At 35.5% G+C, this 22,595-nt stretch overlaps 1 protein-coding gene and 1 long non-coding RNA gene across 2 annotated transcripts in view; both read left to right on the plus strand.

Moving 5' to 3' along the window:
• The first annotated feature begins 2,571 nt into the window (after positions 1 to 2,571).
• Positions 2,572 to 7,631, plus strand: LOC135157025 (uncharacterized). The gene is made up of 3 exons (XR_010296107.1): positions 2,572 to 2,759; positions 5,047 to 5,313; positions 6,095 to 7,631. It is a non-coding gene; the product is annotated as an uncharacterized LOC135157025 (long non-coding RNA).
• Positions 7,632 to 18,408: 10,777 nt separating this feature from the next.
• Positions 18,409 to 22,595, plus strand: part of LOC129278546 (dynein axonemal heavy chain 2-like) — an 87,059-nt gene continuing 82,872 nt past the window's right edge. Inside the window, exons 1-3 of the mRNA XM_064111536.1 lie at positions 18,409 to 18,523; positions 20,777 to 20,992; positions 21,587 to 21,735. Coding sequence (XP_063967606.1) covers positions 20,821 to 20,992; positions 21,587 to 21,735 — 321 coding nt within the window. The 5' untranslated portion in view covers positions 18,409 to 18,523; positions 20,777 to 20,820. The remainder of the gene's footprint in view (positions 18,524 to 20,776; positions 20,993 to 21,586; positions 21,736 to 22,595) is intronic.

The following is a 22,595-nucleotide window of genomic DNA, read 5'->3' on the forward strand; positions in this document are numbered from 1 at the left end:
GTTTAATGAGAGTGTAAAAACAGTGGTTACAAAACCATGGTTAAATTTCCGTTTCACCAAGGTTGAAAACGACGGTTATACACCATGATTTTAACCATGGTTTTAAGATAGTTTGAAAATGATGGTTATATAACCATGGTTTTAACCGTGGTTTAATGAAAGTGTAAAAACAGTGGTTACAATACCATGATTAAATTTCTGTTTAACCATGGTCGAAAACGACGGTTATACACCATGATTTTAACCATGGTTTTATGATAGTTTGAAAATGATGGTTATATAACCATGGTTTTAACCGTGGTTTAATGAAAGTGTAAAAACAGTGGTTACAATACCATGGTTAAATTTCCGTTTTACCATGGTTGAAAACGACGGTTATACACCATGATTTTAACCATGGTTTTATGATAGTTTGAAAATGATGGTTATATAACCATGGTTTTAACCGTGGTTTAATGAAAGTGTAAAAACAGTGGTTACAATACCATGGTTAAATTTCCGTTTTACCATGGTTGAAAACGACGGTTATACACCATGATTTTAACCATGGTTTTATGATAGTTTGAAAATGATGGTTATATAACCATGGTTTTAACCGTGGTTTAATGAAAGTGTAAAAACAGTGGTTACAATACCATGGTTAAATTTCCGTTTTACCATGGTTGAAAACGACGGTTATACACCATAATTTTAACCATGGTTTTATGATAGTTTGAAAATGATGGTTATATAATTATGGTTTTAACCGTGGTTTAATGAAAGTGTAAAAACAGTGGTTACAAAATCATGGTTAAATTTCCGTTTTACCAAGGTTGAAAACGACGGTTATACACCATGATTTTAACCATGGTTTTATGATAGTTTGAAAATGATTGTTATATAACCATGGTTTTAACCGTGGTTTAATGAAAGTGTAAAAACATTGGTTACAAGACCATGGTTAAACATTCGTCTTAGCAAGGTTGAAAACAACGGTTATAAACCAAGATTTTAACCATGGTTTTAAGATAGTTTGAAAACGATGGTTATATAACCATGGTTTTAACCGTGGTTTAATGAAAGTGTAAAAACAGTGGTTACAAAACCATGGTTAAATTTCCGTTTTACCAAGGTTGAAAACGACGGTTATACACCATGATTTTATGATAGTTTGAAAATGATTGTTATATAGCCATGGTTTTAACCGTGGTTTAATGAAAGTGTAAAAACAGTGGTTACAATACCATGGTTAAATTTCCGTTTTACCATGGTTGAAAACGATGGTTATACACCATGATTTTAACCATTGTTTTATGATAGTTTGAAAATGATGGTTATATAACCATGGTTTTATCCGTGGTTCAATGAAAGTGTAAAAACAGTGGTTACAATACCATGGTTAAATTTCCGTTTTACCATGGTTGAAAACGATGGTTATACACCATGATTTTAACCATGGTTTTATAATAGTTTGAAAATTATGGTTATATAACCATGGTTTTAACCGTGGTTTTATGAAAGTGTAAAAACAGTGGTTACAATACCATGGTTAAATTTCCGTTTTACCATGGTTGAAAACGACGGTTATACACCATGATTTTAACCATGGTTTTATGATAGTTTGAAAATGATGGTTATATAACCATGGTTTTAACCGTGGTTTAATGAAAGTGTCAAAACAGTACGTGGTTACAAAACCATGGTTAAACATTCGTATTAGCAAGGTTGAAAACGACGGTTATAAACCATGATTTTAACCATGGTTTTAAGATAGTTTGAAAATGATGGTTATATAACCATGGTTTTAACCGTGGTTTAATGAAAGTGTAAAAACAGTGGTTACAAAACCATGGTTAAATTTGCGTTTTACCAAGGTTGAAAACGACGGTTATACACCATGATTTTAACCATGGTTTTATGATAGTTTGAAAATGATTGTTATATAACCATGGTTTTAACCGTGGTTTAATGAAAGTGTAAAAACATTGGTTACAAAACCATGATTAAATTCTCGTTTTACCAAGGTACTAACTTTGTTAGTCTGGGCCTATAAAGCTTGTCACGACTAACTCAGCTGTGGACTAACGAAGGTTTTTCATTACTCGTATTTCGTAAAAAGACAGGCTTGACTAACACCATTTGTGGTTTCAGTGACTAAATGAGGCATACGTGCACCTCATAATGTTGTACGACTAACTTTCGGCCATCCAAAGGCATGACTAAAATTATAAAGGCCTGCGACCTGAATTACTAACTAAGCAGGGCCGTTGTTGTTGATCTTGAAGATAGTCGGGCCGGGGGTGGCCGCTGTACGTGTGTTTTTTTTTTTTTAATAGGACTATATTATCTTTTTGTATAATTTCAAAATATGTCTGCCCAGTCACTAAACATTGTCTGTCTATACGTACATATATATTATTTGTCATTTTGAACCTGTCTACTTTATAATTGTGTTCAACACGAATTTCGCGCATTCCCCGCCTGCCCCCCCCCCCCACCCCTCCCGCTCATTTTCGCGCCTTTTTTTTTATGCGCGTCACGTCGATGTACTAGTACCACATGTGTAACGCACAACCCGCACATGTATGCTATACACACCATAGACAAATGCACACACACACGTACGCCGTGCAGATACAATCAGCTTAATGCTTCGAAGGCCAAGGGCTAGCTAAGCTTCAAGTTCATGAAATTCAGGCAATTAACTGCATTCAACTAATTTTTTAACTGAAACTATAGGAGAACAGACAAATTATGGAACTGTCAGGAGATAGTTAACGGTAAGTAAGCTTATCTAATCAGTAATCTGTTGGGCATTCTCGTGAATTAGTCCACTCCTGGCACCTCCTTGGCCTTGCATGACTCGGAAATTGAACACTCGGCGGATTGTGCGCGTACCGTACCAAGCCCGAGTAGTATACCGTACGGTACTGCACTCTGCAGCAGGCAGTGTCACTGTCAGTGCAGTGGATTATTTCAAGAGTTTGCCTTAGTCTGTAATGTTGCTGCATTTATTTTGATTAGGAGTGTTGCATGGGTCTAGAAATGTATTCTGACTTCAACTTGAAGTTGAAGCCAGGCATTGGGGCTGGCTACATTGTAGGGCCTAAAAGTTATTTATGGCTAGGCCTATATATTATAGGCTAGCTTGAGCTTGCCTTGGACTTTGCCTTTGGACTAGATTTATTATTATGGTGGAACACGTCGTACTCGTAGCCTAGTCCCGGCCCTAGCCTAGGCCTAACTTAGGCTAGCGCTTGGCCTACCTGAAAAAAAAACTTGTTGGCTGCCATCGAGTATGAAGAAAAAATTTGTACTAGATCTCCTACTGGCTTAATTAACGTTAGACTATCGACTAGGGTCTAGATCTAGGCTAGATCTATACTTTAACTTTTTAAAGTTTACGTTAACAGTTAGAGTACGGTGTCGGTGGTCCTAATTAATGTTATACTTTTGAACGGCAACAGCATTCAGTCCACTGATCTGTATTCTTTTTTTTTTTATGGGTCTAGTCTCTAGGCCTAGGCTACAGACTCTGCTACTGCGGGTTAATTAGTCCTCATTTTAATTAGTAATACTTGATCAATGGATCAGCTAGCTGCAAAGTAGTATGTTTTAATAAATCCTTTATTTTTAAGCGGGAGTACAATTCATATGTCTGTATATGTTTTTCCATGTGAAAATCTGTTTGTTTTTTTGGTAAGTTCAGAGTGTGGTTGTGGGAACGTGGCTGGCTCCTTGTTTCGACGATTTCTACAGCATGCATGCACATTACGATAGTAGATCTACACAGTTGTACACAACTGAAAGATATGCGCATTTCCCTAGCCATAGCGGCGATGATTGTTACCAAAAGAAAAGTAATGCCAATAGTTCTAGTGTTTACTTTCGAGTCTCCTTGGTATTTTCATATATAGGCCCTACAACTATTCATGAAAAATCCGAGGCCAAACCACGTAATGTGGAATTTCGTCACAAATGGGTTAAGTTATTAATTTAGGAAGTGTTGTTCCATATGTGTCACTAATAGTGGAATTGTCTGAAATTTGTATGAATTTTAAGTATGGTTGGTTATTATGAAATGAATGAAATTTCATGTGATGAAAAATGGAAATACCATCGCTGGACCGTTGTGTCGTAATAGTACTGTATCTTAATTTCGAATCAAAATTTTTAATAGACTACAATACAATTTTCTTTCCTGGTAGCGGGAAGTTAAAGGGATGGTCCAGGCTGAAAATATTTATATCTAAAAGTATATAAATGGAGTAAAATTCACAGAGTAAAATGCTGAAAATTTCATCAAACTTGGATATCAAATAACAAAGTTATTGATTTTCAAAGTTTATCAATATTTTTTGGAATATGCACATCATCATGAATATTCAATAGGTGGGCTGATGATGTCACATCTCAATTTTTTTCTTATGTCCTTACATGACATCGTAAATGTTTCATTTTTTCATACATGTGTAAATGATGTGTCTCCATTATGATGAAATAAGTTGAGGCAATAAATAACTAGTCCACTTAATCAGTTGTCAATCCAATTGTTTTAGTTCTTGGTAGCAATTTTTTTTATTAAACCAAATTTCACATAATAAAACACAAAAGAACAAGTGGGGATATGACATCACCAGCCAACCTAATGAATATTCATAAAGACATGCCTAGAACTGTTTCACCGGAATAATATCATTTGAAATTCGAAAACTTTATTTGTTATTCGATTTTGATTAAATTTTTAGCATTTTGCTCTGTAAATTTTCTTCTATTTATTGAGATATAAATATTTCCAGCCTGGACCATCCCTTCAATTTTACTAATATTCGAAGACAGGAAACTAATACTAGAAAAAAAGATAAATGAATGGAATATGTATCACCAAACCCAGACAAACATTGGAATATGTCTTGTTTGCCTCTTGCATCGAGGCAAAAACTGAATATTTGTGTCCATGTACATGCATTATCTTTTGATTACACACATTTATCCTGAAAGCTCTTTGCATACATTATTTATTCAAAATTCAGGTTTAGTAAGAAAATCAATTACTTTTCATTCCAGGTACAAATTTTTATTGATATATGGCCAAAATCAAAGAAGGGTGTTGGTAACCAACAAGTCAGAGGAGACCTCAAAACAGGAGCTGCTTAGGGTGGTGTTCACAACATTTGGAGTGAAAGAAGAAGATATTTTTCCTGCAGACATGGCAAGACAAATTCTACGATTTTGCAGACATGGAAGAGGACGAACTTGTGACAGGGCCATTGAGAGTAAAAATTACAAACTACCTGTGGTCCTCGGTGCACAGCAACTGGTGAATGGTGGAGAGTAAGTATCTGGTACCAAACAGAAACCCCAATTAACTCTCAATGTGCCATAGTCTTGCCCCGTCTTGCCCAAGTGCATGCCATTTAATTTCTTTGGCAATTGATTCATCCTTCTAGATAAATATATTACTTGATAATGGCCAAACTTAAAGGCATTTCTCTTTTTCACATGACATAGTTATATATGAGACTCAACCAGAAGGATTATTAAAGAGGATTAGAACTTGGCCAGTAAAAACGCTTTAAACGTGTATGGGGCACCTTAAGAGTTGATGAATTAAGTAAATGTGAGTAAATGCATAAAATATGAGAATATTTCTTGCATTATAACTTACTAATGTTTGAGTATCAATATTGATGCAGGAATCTTACAGTGGCTACATTGTTGTGACATTTTGTAATGCATTTCTCTGTTAGATTTTACCTAAAGTTAATTTTTTAGTCTAATTCGCATGTATATGGTTCTGCTATGGTCTTTCACCAGATGTTAACTGGTACAGTGTGTTTGTGACAGATAGTCGGAAAGTGTGACCAAGTGGAGCTTTTCTGTTCTTGTCTTTGGCAACAAGACTGGCGTGTCGTTGCATAAAACTTGCTATTATAGTAAAATTTGCTGTAAATATCTATTAAGGACTCGGATGAAAAGTGATTTGACAGAAACTAAATGAATGAGGATTCTAAATCTATTTGTTTTTTCTTTTTTAAGTATAATTTTTTATTCTTTGTTTTTTCTTTTTTTAAGTATAATTGTTTATTCTTTCCAAATCTGACACCGTTGCAAGGCACATAGAGTGGATGAGCACTGAAAAAAAGGCAGCCAGACTTCAAGAGAGTTGAGTTCTGCATGCAGAAGACACTGGCAGACAGAAGGGCATGGATCATAAATTCTGTCCCTCGGCCAAGGATCACTGATGACCGACTGAAGTATCCTTGGCTCTTTGATGAGGATCAGGTAATCTATGCAGAGTTTTCTCACCAGATTTGGAAATATACTGAATATCCCGAGATTGATTGAATGCTGACGGACGTTGACAGAGTTGCTTACTCAATGTTTCCCTATTACAGTGATTTACAGAATGTATTGGAAACTTCTAACTCCACATGGATTATCCAAACTTGCTCATAAACTTAATTTATTCAAGACTGCGTAAGGTGTGAACTTCATATGTGGTCCTTGTATGTAAAATTCAGGTTATTTTCTTGTCAAAGCAATATCACCTAAACAGCTTGAGGTATGGATGTAAAAACTTGGTGTTTAACATGTACCATCATTAGGAAGACGATTTGAATGGATTTTGGAATATGTAGGTCAAAGGTCAATTTGTGAAATTTATTTGTTTAAACACATTGTCACCTTAACAATTTGAAATATAAATGTGAAACTTGGTGCTAACATGTACCACTATAGGAGATGATCTGGATATATTTTGGAATATGTAGCTCGAAAGTAAATTTGTGAAATTCAGGTAATATCTTTGTTAATGCAATGTCACCTTAACAGTATGAAATATGGATGTAAAACCTGCTAGCATGTATCACTGGGAAGAGGATGCATTGAGTAGTGTATGTTTCATTGACTGTTTTTGAAAATTTGACTCAATGTCTCTAATCTTCAAATTAAAGGTCTAGTCCACCCCAGGAAAATACTGATTTGAATAAATAGAGAAAAATCAAACTAGCATGAAATTTTAAAGTTTCGCTTATTTTCAACAAAACAGTGATATGCACAACTAGGTGAGCCAATGATGTCACTCACTATTTCTTTTGTTTTTTATTGTTTGAATTATACAATATTTCAATTTTTACGAATTTGATGATTAGGACCTCCTTGCCTGAAGCACAAAATGTTAAAATAATTGAATTCCACGTGTTCAGGGACGAATGAAACTTCATTTCACATGACAATGACGAGAAAATCAAAATATTTCATACTTCATATAATAAAATACAAAAGAAATAGTGGGTGAGTGATGTCATCAGTTCCCTCATTTGCATACCGACTGAGGTGTGCATATAAGCGTTTTGTGAAATGAAGCAAAACTTTAAAATGTCATAACTTTCTTATTTTACATCCGATTTTGATGAAATTTTCAGTGTTATGCTTGTTGAATTTTTCTCTTTTTATTCAAATCAAGTTTTTTTAATTTTTTTTTTTTTGGGGGGGTGGACTTGTCCTTTAATCTTGCCATATCTGTGCTACCTCTGTGTGTGAAAAGTACATTAATTTATTTAGTTTATTCAGGGATTTTTTTTTTGTATATACATATAGTCTTTCTACCTTGTCTTCTCAGTCAAACCAAATCTTATAAGATCAACAGCAAAAAAAAAAACAGTTTTCAGGAGTATATGACATCATTCTGCATTCCATACTTAATTAAGCTTGACATATCTGTGCTAACTCTTAATTTATTTAGAATATTTATGATTTTTTATGCCTCCTCCAACGAAGTGGCCGGAGGCATTACGTTTTCGGGTCGTCCGTACGTCCGTCCCGTTTTGTTTTGTCGAAATCTCAAGAACCGTGGAGTGGTTTTACATCAAACTTGGTATGAGGGTATATCCTGGGGGGATAATACTTTGTTTTGATTTTATGGTCACAGGTGAAAGGTCACAGAGGTCGTTATATACCTTAAAATGTCCTGTTCTTGTGATAACTTAACCATTGGAGCTAATAACTTCAAACTTGGTACATTCTTTATATACATAATAGAGGGAGAATGATCTGATTGGATTTTGGGGTCACATGGTCAAAGGTCACAGAGGTCAGTATGCCTTAAAATATCTTGTTCTTGTGTAACTAAAGGAATGTTAGAGGAAGTAACTCCAAACTTGGTACATATATGCTTGATATAGGGGGGGGGGGTTGCAGGGCCAAGTTCAAAGGTCATATACTTACAACTTTTTTATCCATTTAGTAATTTTCTTGTGTTTTATGAATACTAAAAATTATTTTCATATATCAAGTTTGATTGTAGGTCAGTGTATGCATGAAATTGTTCTTGTGATAAACCAAAGACTTCGATAGATCAATTTCAAATATGGACAATGCGTACATTATGACATTGACTTGAGAAGTTCAAAGGTCTAAGAGTTCATGTCTCTTGTCACAATTGCTTGTAGATTCAATATTAATGGTTCTTGGATGCATATATGAGAGTGATCAATATGATAATAGAAAATATCAATCAAGGTTTTCCGTTGGGTAGATTTAATTTTATTGAATAATTTTTGCCTTATCCAAATATAAGTGAACACCAAATGTTCAGGCCAGCTATGGTAGGAATCGAACTCACGATCTCCTGGTTACTAGACAGGCGTCATACAACTAGACCACCAGGAATTAAGCCCGATGGCTATTGGCTGCTATTATGTGATATATCAACACAGTACTGTACCTGCTGCTATTATGTGAATCAAACCAGCTACCAGCCATCGGGCTTCTCGGTGGTCAAGTGGTATGACGCCTGTCTGATAACCAGAAGGTCGTGGGTTCGATTCCTACCCGAGCCTGTAAAAAAATTTCTTAGCAGCTCAAACATGCACTGAACATTCAGTGTTTATTTATGTTGGGATAAGGCATAAATTATTTAATATAAAAAGAATAGAACAAATTTGAAGATTTATGGGAAATTACCTGTGCAACATATTTCTGATCTAGTGGCAATGGCGGAGGCATAAATTTCGACTGTGTGCAGTCGAGAATCCATCTAGTTATTTTCTTTTGTTTTTTGTATAAAGTCTTTCTAACATGTCTTCTTGGCCAAATCAGTTATATGAAATCAGCAGTAATAAAACAGTTTTCAGGAGTACATGTATGGTCATTTTCACAATATATGGTGTAACTCTGAAATTTCAATGTTTTTATCTGTAGCATTCTCATAAAGCCACATAATTTGAAGATGCTTTGGCATATGAGTGACCTCAATGAGTGCTACCTCGGGTAGCATAGACATCTTCACTCATTACTTCGTTCAATTTTGGCAGGCACATAAGTACCCAAAGTTGCACCTTTTTTGTGTACATAAAATACATAGACTTTTTTGTAATGCCCTGTATTATTTCTGGAATGTTGAGGATTACTTTTGGCATGCAGAATGTGAAGTCAGATGTTCAATGAAAAATACCAGATAGGTTTTTAGTGTGACTGCTTCTTTATTTTTGAGAACAGGGTGGTCTAATTTGTTGTTTCAGAGGCTTCATTTTCCGTTAACATTAGCTAACAAACTTTGTATTCCGAGCAGTGGTTTAAAAAAAAAAAAAATTCTGCTCCCTAGGACCTTTATGCAACATTTGAAGTAGAAACTTCCAAATAATAACAAAATATATTTGATCACACTTCTTTTTACAATTTTTTCAAAGCCTAACTGATGAAGGTAAATTTTCCGTTAACTGTTTTGAAGCCTCCGAAACAAACTTTACAGACCGCTCATATAAATATGAACGAAGGAACTTGACCAATCAATACATCACATTGTAGTATCTGGACACCTAGTTCACCTGTCAATAAATAGCAGAGATATTCCTTGCTGTTTGAAAATAAGAGATGATACAAACTTTCCGTTAACAGTTGAAGCCTCCGAAACACTTGAAGCCTCCGAAACAGTCAAATCACTTGTTTTGATTTTTTTTGTTACTTCAATCAAAAATTCCCAGGTTAAATCTGTATTGTAATCATATGTTATGATGTATAGACTGGCCTCAGGTAGAAATTGTATGTATATCAATTCAATTTTTTTCAGAACTTGCTGATAACATGAAAATTCTGTTTTGGAGGCTTCAAACATCAGTTAACACATGTTTTTTTGTTATTCTGAATTCATAGATAAGAGAGTGTTTACATTTTGAATTTATTTTGGTTGGTTTTGATCTACTAAAGAACAGAAACATTTCATTTTATGAATTAATCATATTTTTTAAGTTATACCTGAGCTAAGTATTTGAGATGGTATTTTCCACTCATAAAACATGCATTTCCCTATTTCTAACTCAGAATATATAAAAATTACACATTAACTAAAAGAAAGAAAGTTCACACATATAAACCATGTAACGTTGATATTGTAATATACAGTGGCTCAAAATAAAGCTCTGCATTTTCCCAAATTAACAGGCATCCTAAACTTATGTTAATACTTGTTTCGGAAGCTTCAAAGAAGAGTTAACACCGCCGGTATTTTGTGTTATTCCAATGTCCTGGATAAGAAAAATTTGGCATTTTTTCAACAGCACGTTTGGTTTTGATCTCTAAAATTACAGGAATGAGCATGTCTTCATCAGATTTTCATATTTTTAATGATATACAAAAGAACTTGTATTTGTGATTCAATTTTACAGTTGTAAACATGTGTTACCCTCTATCAAATTCAGGTTTTTTTATTGTTTAGATACATGCATACTTACACACATGCGCACAAATATACAATGTAATATTTAGGAACAATTTAGGAAGACTTTAATATACAAATATTTAAAATTAATCTTTGCATTTTCTCAAATATCAAGGCATCTGAGACATGTACATGTAAATTCTCGTATGATTCAGAGGCTTCATTCTCTTTTCCATATACCATTATAAGTTTTTGGCTTAAAGGAAACTTTCTTAAATTACTTTCTGTGACAGATGTATTGCAATCTGTTTGCCTTGAAGGATTTTCATTTCAGTTGAATTTATACAAAAGCTGATCACAATTTTGTCTCATACTTAGATTTCCAGGTTGTCTCTACAAAAATATTAAGTTTTGAAAGGTATATTTAGATGCAATTTAGAATGTGATTTGATATGATTTGTTTATAAATACTTTATGTACAGCTTACGATGTACAGTATGTCTTCATTAAGAAAAAAGGTGGGAAGAAAACCAAGTGCCAAAGATGACAAAAGATCAAGATGAAAGCAAAGCATGATTTAAAACTTAGATATTGAGAAAATAACTAACTAAATCCTTGAGAAGACTGTGTTGACAATAATGTCCTATGATTAACAATTTTTTTTCAACTATAATTTGATTAATTTTATGAGCTTGAGCTCTAGGTAGGTATAGGTGGATAGTTAGTACTTTTGCCATAAATAGAATTGCCCTAACACCATTCACTACAAGTGATTCCAATACCAACAATTGTTTTGAATTATAATCATGTACATATAACTTACATGTATTGTATGTACTTTTTTTAAACAGCTTGTAGTTGTATAATGCAAAGTAAAGTGCTATTAAGTAAATCAGAAAGTGCAGTATCAATAATTGCACGTACATGATTGCTCATGGCTATGTTCCTAAACACTAAAGGCATATAACAAATTAATTGCCAACCAACTTTCTGGATTTGTTTTAATAATTGGATTTAACATAACAATAAACAAGTGTTAAAATTTAAATAATCTGTTAGCTAAATGATGGAAAATGCAATATGTTAACATGTTTGAAGTCTCCGAAACACTCTGTGAACCCTAGCAAAGCCACTGAAACACACGTTTTGGCATTTCATCACTTTGTTTATGCATCATAAATATTCTTTTCTGTAGTTAGATGTATTTCTATTACTATATTCCCTTTAAAGCTGAATGTTTACCTATCTTTAGCAACAAGGCATTGGTCTTTGTGTAAGTTAACATTCGTGAATTACATTTTCCCATTCACAAGACATTAGTTTGTTTGATTTTGTTTGCATTCAGTCTTATAACTGATATGCCATATGAAAAAGGGAGAGTTGTAAAAGTAATCAACTTTAATAAGGGACTTTTATAGTGCTAACATGACTGAAGTCTCCGAAACACATACTTTTGTTAACTGAAGCCTCCGAAACACACTTGTGAGAAATTTCCAACTTTCTTACTTGGTATCTGATTTCCATGGGATTTGTGTTAGTAATAAACATTCATGGAGAAGTTAATGTACAATAAGTTTTGCTTTCCTCTTCCTCTTGGAAGACATGTAATTTTAAACACTTTGTTGTCAAAATCCAAATTTGTGATAAATTTCAAGAACTCATAGAAATTTTTACAAAACTATTAAAGTTTGATTCCAAAACTTTTAAAAACCTCAAAGAACATTTAATTTGTGAATAAAAAATGGCAAATGAAAATATTTTCCTTGAAAAAATTTGTCAATTTGGTAATAAAATCAAAAGACTGATTTTATTCATTTTTTTTTTCATTTTTCACAGTTGCGCATAATTTTTTTCAGGTTTCTCAAGTAGATTAAGCTCCAGAACAGACAGAAATGAAGAATTAAGATATTTATTGACCTGTTTTTAGTAGAAATGTTTATGACAGTCCATTTTGAAATTTTGATCGTGAATTTTGAAAGTTACACCCTTGACCGTGAAAAGGACCGTATACATTCCTTACTTAGTTTAGCTTGCCATATCTGTGCTAACTGTTTGTGTGAAAAGTACAAAATTTATAAAGAATGTATTAAAATTTATGTGGGTTCTTTTATAGATATGTATTCAAACCTGCCATGTATAAAGAATTGCCTCTTTTGTCAGCTAACTTGGGTAATGTTTCCAGAGCTGTACATGTAGTACTGTATTAGATGTGTTTGACTTTATTTTTATTAAAAGTTTTCATTGCGTTGTTCTTAACACTGATTTGCATTGTGTCCCTTTTTAGGTCATTGTGTGATCACTCACTGATTGATACAATAAGTGGCGATGTATAGTGTGGAATATGACCTCTGTCATATTATCTGTCTGACTGACCTACAATTTTAAATGTAATTTCTTATTATACCATCACCAATGTGGCTCTTTGATGATGTAGCCGAATGTGTACATTGTAACTGTATTTTAATTGACTCTTTTCTTTCGCTGATACACTAGAAACTCAATAGACAGAGATTTCCAATATAACAGTCAAATTTGCTGGTCCGAGATAATTTATGCACGATTAATTCATGAATGGAAATGGTAATACTGTTGTAAATCCTTTCAAATTTACCATAGTTAAATCACAGTAAATGTAGTACGATCACGGTTGAAGGATGTCCAAACCATGGGCAGACCAAGGTGCACCATGGTTTAACCATCATCAGACCATCATGCACCATGGTTAAACCATGGGTATGTCGCACAATGGATCCAATATTAACCATGCTTTTACCATGATTTTGAGGATGCAAGACCATGGTAATTCTATGATTGGTTTGTAGTGAAACCATGGTTATACTTTGGATTTCATTGCATAACCATGTTATTATCGCTGTTTCTGTTTTAAAATCATTGTTTCACCTTTTCTTAACCATAGTAAAGACACTTTGAAACGATGGTTTTACCGTGATTTGGGTTGTAATTATGTGGTTTGGCAGCTGTAAAACAATGGTTTCACCTTTTTCTAACCATGGTTTCACCTTCTCTTTACCATGGTTTTATACTTTCTTAACCATGGTTAAACTATGGTAAAAACATAATTGTGACCATGGTTATGCCATAGTAATGTCATGGTAAGTGCGTTCCAATTTAACACCTTTTAACCATGGTTACCATGGTTTACCCATGCTAAACCTATAGTTTAACCGTGGTAAACCATGGTTAAACCATGGCTAGACAGTACTTTGACATGGTTTAACCATCATCATACAATATTGCACTATGGTCAAAAGGTGGGTCTACCATACAATTGATTATGGTTTTACCGTGATTCGGGTTGTAATTATGTGGTTTGGCAGCTGTAAAACAATGGTTTCACCTTTTTCTAACCATGGTTTCACCTTCTCTTTACCATGGTTTTACCTACCCTTTACCATGGTTTTATACTTTCTTAACCATAGTTTCACCTTTTCTTAACCGTGGTTATAGTACGGTAAAAACACAGTTGTGACCATGGTTATGCCATGGTAATGTCATGGTAAGTGCGTTCCAATTTAACACCTTTTAACCATGGTTACCATGGTTTACCCATGCTAAACCTATAGTTTAACCGTGGTACACCATAGTTAAACCATGGCTAGACAGTACTTTGACATGGTTCAACCATCATCATACAATATTGCACTATGGTTAAAAGGTGGGTTTACCATACAATTGATTATGGTTTTACCGTGATTTGGGTTGTAATTATGTGGTTTGGCAGCTGTAAAACAATGGTTTCACCTTTTTCTAACCATGGTTTCACCTTCTCTTTACCATGGTTTTATACTTTCTTAACCATGGTTAAACTATGGTAAAAACATAATTGTGACCATGGTTATGCCATAGTAATGTCATGGTAAGTGCGTTCCAATTTAACACCTTTTAACCATGGTTACCATGGTTTACCCATGCTAAACCTATAGTTTAACCGTGGTAAACCATGGTTAAACCATGGCTAGACAGTACTTTGACATGGTTTAACCATCATCATACAATATTGCACTATGATCAAAAGGTGGGTCTACCATACAATTGATTATGGTTTTACCGTGATTCGGGTTGTAATTATGTGGTTTGGCAGCTGTAAAACAATGGTTTCACCTTTTTCTAACCATGGTTTCACCTTCTCTTTACCATGGCTTTATACTTTCTTAACCATTGTTAAAATATGGTAAAAACACAGTTGTGACCATGGTTATGCCATAGTAATGTCATGGTAAGTGCGTTCCAATTTAACACCATTTAACCATGGTTACCATGGTTTACCCATGCTAAAGCTATAGTTTAACTATGGTTAAACACTAGTGCACCATGATTTCACCATAATTAAACCATATCTTACTATGGTTAAACTATGAAATTACTGTACGATGGATCCAATGCAAAACCATGGTTTTACCTTAACATCAAACCATGGTTTTTTTTTACAAGGGTATATTTCGTTCAGCCAGTAAGTTCAGTGTAGCAATTCATTATGCCAGTGTAACAAACTTTCTTAATTCATTTTATTTTGGAAAATAAGTCGATGATATTGTAATTGAGAAGATTAATTTATTGATATAAATATGCCACGTACTATAGTCGCAATCTAAAGAATTTATGTCAGTCCACTGAATGCATACATATATGGGGACCGGGGCATAGGACACTGGAGTCCAGTGACTAGACCCCCCCCCCCACATATAGATTAATAGAGTAATAAAGACCAAGAAATATGGGGGGAAAGGGAACAAGGAGAAAAAGAAAGAAAAGGAAGTGGAATTTTTATGATTTCTAAAAATTGCGTAAAAATCTATGATTAGATTTTTTTAAGTAAAAAAGAGAGAAGGATCTACGGGGTGGGGGTTAGTAAGTTCAACCCCTCCCCCTTCCTCGGGTTGCCAAGTAAAAAAAATAATGCGCATGATTACCAAAGGTGCTTAGAGTGTCCAGTTTTCAGGTCACGAAAATCAAAATGTCTAGCTCCCGCTTCGAGCTGGCATCGATTGTTAAGTTATATACACATGCAGGGGCGGATCCAGGATTTTCCAAAAGGGGGGCACATTTTCCCGATGAAAATTTGACAAGCAAAAAAAAAGGTTTTCACCTAAAATTGAAGGTCATTTTGTCCGCGGAATATTTGACAATAAAAAAAATGTCCTCACTATCAAAGGGGGGGGGGGGCTGCGGGAAAACGGTAAATTTACACACAAATCTTGATTATTCATGCTCTCAAAAGAGGGGCACGCGCCGGCTGTGCCCCCCCCCCCCTCCGATCCGCCACTGTATTCATGATTCATCATGTTCTTGATTGCAAAACATGCTTAGAATGTCCAGTTTTTATGTCTGAAAAAAAAATATATATCCATCCTGTTCATGGTTACCAAATTGATTTGAATGTCCTGTAAAATCTAAATAACAAAAAAAATTCAGCTCGCGCTTCGTGCTCGTATAAATTGTTTGATTAGATACCCATCGTATTTATGATTGCAAAAAGTGGTACCTTTCTAGTTTTCAATCAGAATTTCATAAATTTTCAGCGTGCGCTTCACGCCCGCACTATTTGATCAGTGTGACATATTCTGTTCGTGAGCGACTTCAAATATTTAATACGATAACGCTTTTCAGATCGATCTGTATATTTATTATTTCACGGCTCAACTTAATTTCCGCTCGCATGATTTTTTAATGAGATACGCGTATATTGTTCATGATAATAAACAGCGGCTTAGAATGTCCAGGTTTCAGGTCGGAACTTATTTATAATTTCAGCTCGTGCTTCGATCGCGCCGTTTATTTGATTGGTGAGACATGTATTCTGTTCAAGAGTCACTGCAAACGGATACTTTTGTAGGTCAGTATATCAACAATTTCAGCTAATTTAGAGATATAACAATCAACATACGTGCATGTTTATGTTTACGCAATTATTATATGTAGCTTGAATACCATCAGAGATAATAATTATATAGGTGGAATTTCGTATCTTATTAAGTTAATAAACAAACACATGATAGCTCTGGATACAATTAACTTGATTTGAAAAGACGTTATCATCCATGCTTGTTTTATATAGATGCCAGGAAAATATCACTTAAAGGGTTTCAAAAAAAAAAATAATAATCGGCTCGCCACTTCGTGGCTCGCGGCCTTGGTCCTTCTGGCCACCCCCCCTCCTTGGAAAAATGCCAGATCCGCCCTTGAAAAAGGTCAATATTTTTCGCTCGCTCGCGGTATTTGAAACAAAATGTTGTCTCATGTTATGCCATGCTTGGTACGGCCCTCAACTTAATGTTGGCCCATGACGTCACTGATCGTAGTTCCTCCTGCGATGTTGGTTGAAGGTGTGAACAATTACCCCACAAGCAATCATCCATGAAAAATAACTCTGAAAATACTCAAGGGCTATTAATTAAGAACCATAATATACCACCAAAACATTTAAACCCCAAATGAGGCGATGACGACAGGCTATAACCCCGACAATATTTATTACCCTGAAGAAAATAGCCCCCGATAGCAATCTTCCCGCAGAAAACTAATCGTTATTTGGTAAATATTCCACAAAAATGAAACAAAAAATTAAGGACAAATAAAAATAAATGAAACCTACTTTTAAAACAAAATCTGCCCAAAACCACTACGCTGAACGTAATTATGAGTTTACGGCCGACAGATAGCTACCGGTACGTGTCCTGCGTCACTAAAAAATTGAAGAAAAAAAACCCTGAAACCAGTGGCTTGATAATGAGCCCAAATTTTATGGCGTTTTGAACAAAATTTATAACAAAAAGTTTAGGGTAAGCAAAGTGAGCGAGCAAAATTTTCGACACTTTTATTACCTGCAAAATCCAATCTTATGATAGATTTTGACATTTATTCAGAAAATGATATCATATTTCACCCTTCTCTCTTTCATTTTCTTTTTTTTTCTTGGTGGTGAAAAATTTGGAGGGGCAAACATATCCCCAAGCCCCCATACTGTACTGCCTGAAACTTACACTGAGGCAGGGGGGGGGGGGGGGCGGGGCTGAGCATGAGCGCCCCGGTAGGCGGTGCAAAAATATGGGAGAAGAGAAATGATGGTTCGGAATTCAGTGAAAGTGTTGTCTTTTCAGCATTATGTCGAATTTCTGAAAACTATTGTTAGTGTTTTTTTTAAGGAAAAAAAAAAGAGAAAGAAGAGGCCAAAAATAGGCCTATTATATCCACGTTAGTGATGATTTTAAGTTACAAAGTTTATTTCTATATAAATTTAAAGAATTTTGTTGACTATTTTGCTCGGTTTTAGCCTTGTATAAAATGTCGATAGGGGGGGGGGGTCTACATCTTACAATTAGGCCCCTTCCAATAGAGTTGGGGGATAGGCGTAAGCCCCTCTAAGTCCCCTCCATGCATGATTTGTGATTTGTGAAATTTGTATATATAAATAAAGTATTTGATTAATTAAAAAAAAGAAAAGGAAAAAAGAAATTATACCATTCACAGGTCAGTGCAGGTCAGTGCAGTGCAGCCATCTCTATGAGTGCAGCCGACGACGTATTGTGTGAAAATGGCACCAGTCTGTTCCTAACGAAAACAAGCAAACAACGAATATGCACCATTCAAAGTTCATAATTTGATGTTAAATTGTCATTCAATTAAAAAAAAAAAAAAAAATATTTGAATACAAATAATATTTTCTTGCAAAAAATATTTTTATTATTGACAAAATATTCAAATTAGTATGAATAAAAAATAAAGTAATAAATTTTACAATACACATTTTTATTATTGCCAATTTTGTCGTCAGGGAGATTGAAAGCGAACATAAGCAGCTCGGACTGTGGACGGATAAATTAATCAAATTTGGATTTTCATAATGCAGTGAAGTAAACGAAGAAGGTAAATAGTTATCATTTGTTAGCTGATATATGTATGTTACGATTGAGGCTATACTGAAGGCTTAAACATGGATAAACTGCAGAAAAAATGACCTTGTCTGGCGGTGCAGCATCGAGTTAGTTAACCCAGCCTGGGTTAACTAAAGTCCTAGGCCAGGGAGCTCCGAGCCTCCGGCCCGCGAAGCGGTCCGGAGCCCAGGACTCGCCCGTGTAATACGAGGCGAACATATGCTCTCCAAAATGGGGTAGAATGGGGTCGCAATAACACTCGAAATAAAAGGGGGGAAAATAAATTATGCCTAGGCTATACGTTGATTATATGGATGAAGGTCTATCGTGACACAGAATCCTGACATCGAGGCACAAACTCAAACTGGACCCTCAAAAAAAGGAAAAGTTAGACTTAGACAGTCTTAAAGTATTAGAGTAGACCTCTGGCTCTGGCTCTGTCGTGTTCGTTCTCGGTATCGATCGGCACATTTTTGTTTTCGATTTTGACAGAAGGAGAACGAATGAGACAGAACTTTTCCTTTTTTTGAAAGTCCAATTTGCGCCTCGATGTCACTTGTCAGGATTCTGTATCTCACGATTGAGGTAATTGCATAATTCATATTTTCCCCTTTTAAGTTTTATTTTGAGTCCTATTCCTATTGCGCCCCCATTCTACCCCATTTTGGAGAGCAATGTCCGCCTCAGATTACACGGACGAGTTCTGGGCTCCGGCCCGCGAAGCGGGTTATGAGTTAGTGAGCTGAGGCTGAGCGATGCGATATGGATATGGCCTACCGTACATGCCGGACGGCTGCAATGCAAGGACTAAGGAGCTCCGCCGCTTTCGTGGGGCGGCGGAGCTTTACTGGCCGCGGCCAAGAGGGGATAACCGTCGTTGCAATTTTTTTTTATTGAATCGACAGAAGTAAACGAAAGACTGGGGGCACTTCACACCTGGCAATGTTAGTAAACTAATTTCACCTCGGCTCTAGTCTAGACTATAATTAAATTAGGGTCTAGATCTAGGCCTATAACTAAGGTATATCGCTAATCAGAACCACAATGCATTATGGGATCGCAAATGGGGCAGTTAGCTAGTTCTGCGCACGCGCACTGCAGACTGTCCACTAGTGCACGTGCGCAACGGTCCCTTTTACGATCTCATAGTGCATTGCGGTTCTGATTAGCGATATACCTTATTAATTGGTAGTCAGAATTTTACTTTAAAAATTAAAGTTTAGTGTCACAATATCGAGACTGTCGTCAGACTAAGTTAAACTCGAGAGAGAGAGTCGAGACTTGGACTTGTCATTGACATTTTCATTGTCAAGTTGATTTCTTCAAGAGACCAGACCACACACCATGTCTGATGTCAGGTCATGAGACATGACAACAACAAAATAATAGAATCTAGATAATAGATTCTCATCTTGTCTTTCCGTTAATGCCCACAATCTAGCAAGAACCCTAACTTAAGTCAAGATTGATTTGACCTGAAGATTTTTTCCAGGATGGGCAGGTACAATTCACTGACTGACTCTTTGACGATTTTAAGTAGTTCATTCACCTGTAAAGTGCTGGCACCAATCAAGTGCTATATAGTCAATGACAATGTAAATATATCTCAAGTTTCTACTTTCATAAAAAAAAAATTAGGCCTAGATCTATAAGTATTAGTTTGCCATTTGGAAAACTGCAAGTCATCATGAACTACATTTGTAGGTGTAGGGGAATTGAGCCAGGTCACTAGATCTATATTACATTTTGTAGGACCAAGTCTCACTCAGTCTCACTCAGTCTCACTCTCTGTTTTTCCCCATCTTACTGTCGAGCTGTCATCCACTCCAGAGATTAATAAAATAGATGGCTGAAATCTATCTGTCTGGATGAGTGTTGCGACATTTCAAAACTTTTATGTATTTGTTTAGTGAAGCAGAACAGCGGAACAACCAACGAAACAGAGAATGAAGCTTTCAGTCTAATCGTGTTGCGCGTAGAATAAATCCAAGGAATGAAAAATACATGTTTAGGGTCTACAATGTAGCTGTCTAGGGGTATTAAAAAATAAAGTGTACTGAATGCTCATGTGCATATCAATTATACATGTAAAGTGCTCGAAGGCCAAAGCATTGTTCTTAATCAACATGTTAAATCAAGATTAAAAAAAACACAATTTGTAGACATCTTTTATCATTTCTTATGTCATCTGTCAAGATAAGATTGATTTCCTTTTGTATTACATATTCCCTTTTCCTATTTGAAGGACTTGTACTCTGTGATAACGCAGCATAAACTACTCAAGAGAAAATGGCTGATTCAGGAGAAGCTCCCAATGATGAACCCCTGACCAATGGGATTCAAGAAGATCAGGCCCCTCAGACTCCCATTCAAAATGGTCTGCCAAATGGGAACAAATCAGAGTCACCACCTGCCATCAAACTACCCGAGGAGACTGAACCAAGAAGTGCATTGACCTCTGGTATGTTTAACATAGGATTACACGTAGGTGATACATATTTGTACAGGTACAGTAGTCGGGCTCCATATCTTTTGCTTGTAACATATTGCCTAGAACTGGATGCCCCCTGTGCAAAGCCTACAAAATATAGTACCGGTAATCAAAAGACTGATTCAACATGATGATAATGAAACAAAAAGTTAGAATTTTTATACTGAGCGCACACACCATCCACTGACACACATGGTGCTAGCCCAATAACAGTTCACTTTAAAAAAAAAATGTTTATTTCAAAGTAAATAAAAAGCTCCTAGGGATATGGACCATTGCATAAAAGTTACTATTATGTTAATTCTACCATCCAATGGTAACTACCATGGTAACATTACTCGTCAGTCAATCAAAATCAAGGATTCCATGAAAGTTACCATTGAAGGCAAAGATACCATAATAGTAACTTTTATGCAGTGGGGCCCAGAACAACAACATGTATGCACTTGTGCCAATTAATAGCAAATATCATTAAAAAAAATAAGAACTGATATAATAATACAGATGATTAACATAATAAGGACTATCATTAATTTTGTTTCCATTTTTTTTCACTTGAATCAGGAGCTGGTCGAATGACTGCGACACCAGGCTCAGGTTCACGCCATACTACCAGTGGGGATCTGATGATGAATGGAGAACTAGCCTTGGAAAATGGCAGCTCACCTTCAATAGGACATGAAGAATCACCCGTCCCTATTCATATTGATTATGTAAGTAGGGAAGGAAATCAAAAGAAGACAGCAACAGAAACCAATATACAAATAGCGAATCGGCATGAGTACGATAGTGCGAGATTTCGCATGAGGTGAAAGAAAGATGCTCTATTCAACGAGGCGTTAGCGGAGTTGAATAGTGTTTCTTTCTTTCACCGAATGCGAAATCTTTCACCATTGCACGAATAAAAATATTCGCTATTTGTGTTGTACAACGCCTTGGAGTTTAGCGGAAATATGAAAAAAGAAGAGTTTTTCCCTGCAGTAATCTATGAAAAGGGAGCAAAAATATTGAAAGCGAAAAGCAAAATCCCACACGCGCACATGATCTTGGGCAGCATTGCGCATTTAGCCAGCAGGCTATACGCGTATTGCACCTTCATTTTTACTGAGCGCAATGAATAAAATCGTATTGTGATGTCACCTCTTAAAGCCGTGCAACGGTACATTTTGGATCGTACGTCGTGTGTGCAACGGTACAAATGTTTGACATTCAGCCTCCCATTTGCTCGCGTACAACAAGCTAAGTAGGCGTTGTACAACATAAAATATAAAGACAAAAGGGTAGATCTAAACTCTGCTAAGTCCAGTCCTGAATAATGCTGTCATGTTCATTCTTGAAGTGGAAACTAATTAGTGAAGTGAATAGAAATATTAAAGGAATCTCTGTTATTTTCTTGTGCTTTGCCCACTGTCATTGACATATTGACCCACATATTGAAGTCTGGTTTCTGTCACGATGGTCTAACTTTGTGTTAATATAATGGGAATATGTACAAAATTTATTACAATTGTATGTTATTAGCATTTATCATGGTTTTAATGCTGTAAAGGTGAAGAAAACTATTTCATTAACC

Source organism: Lytechinus pictus, chromosome 16 (genome assembly GCF_037042905.1).
Source record: "Lytechinus pictus isolate F3 Inbred chromosome 16, Lp3.0, whole genome shotgun sequence".
Lineage (NCBI taxonomy): Eukaryota > Metazoa > Echinodermata > Echinoidea > Temnopleuroida > Toxopneustidae > Lytechinus > Lytechinus pictus.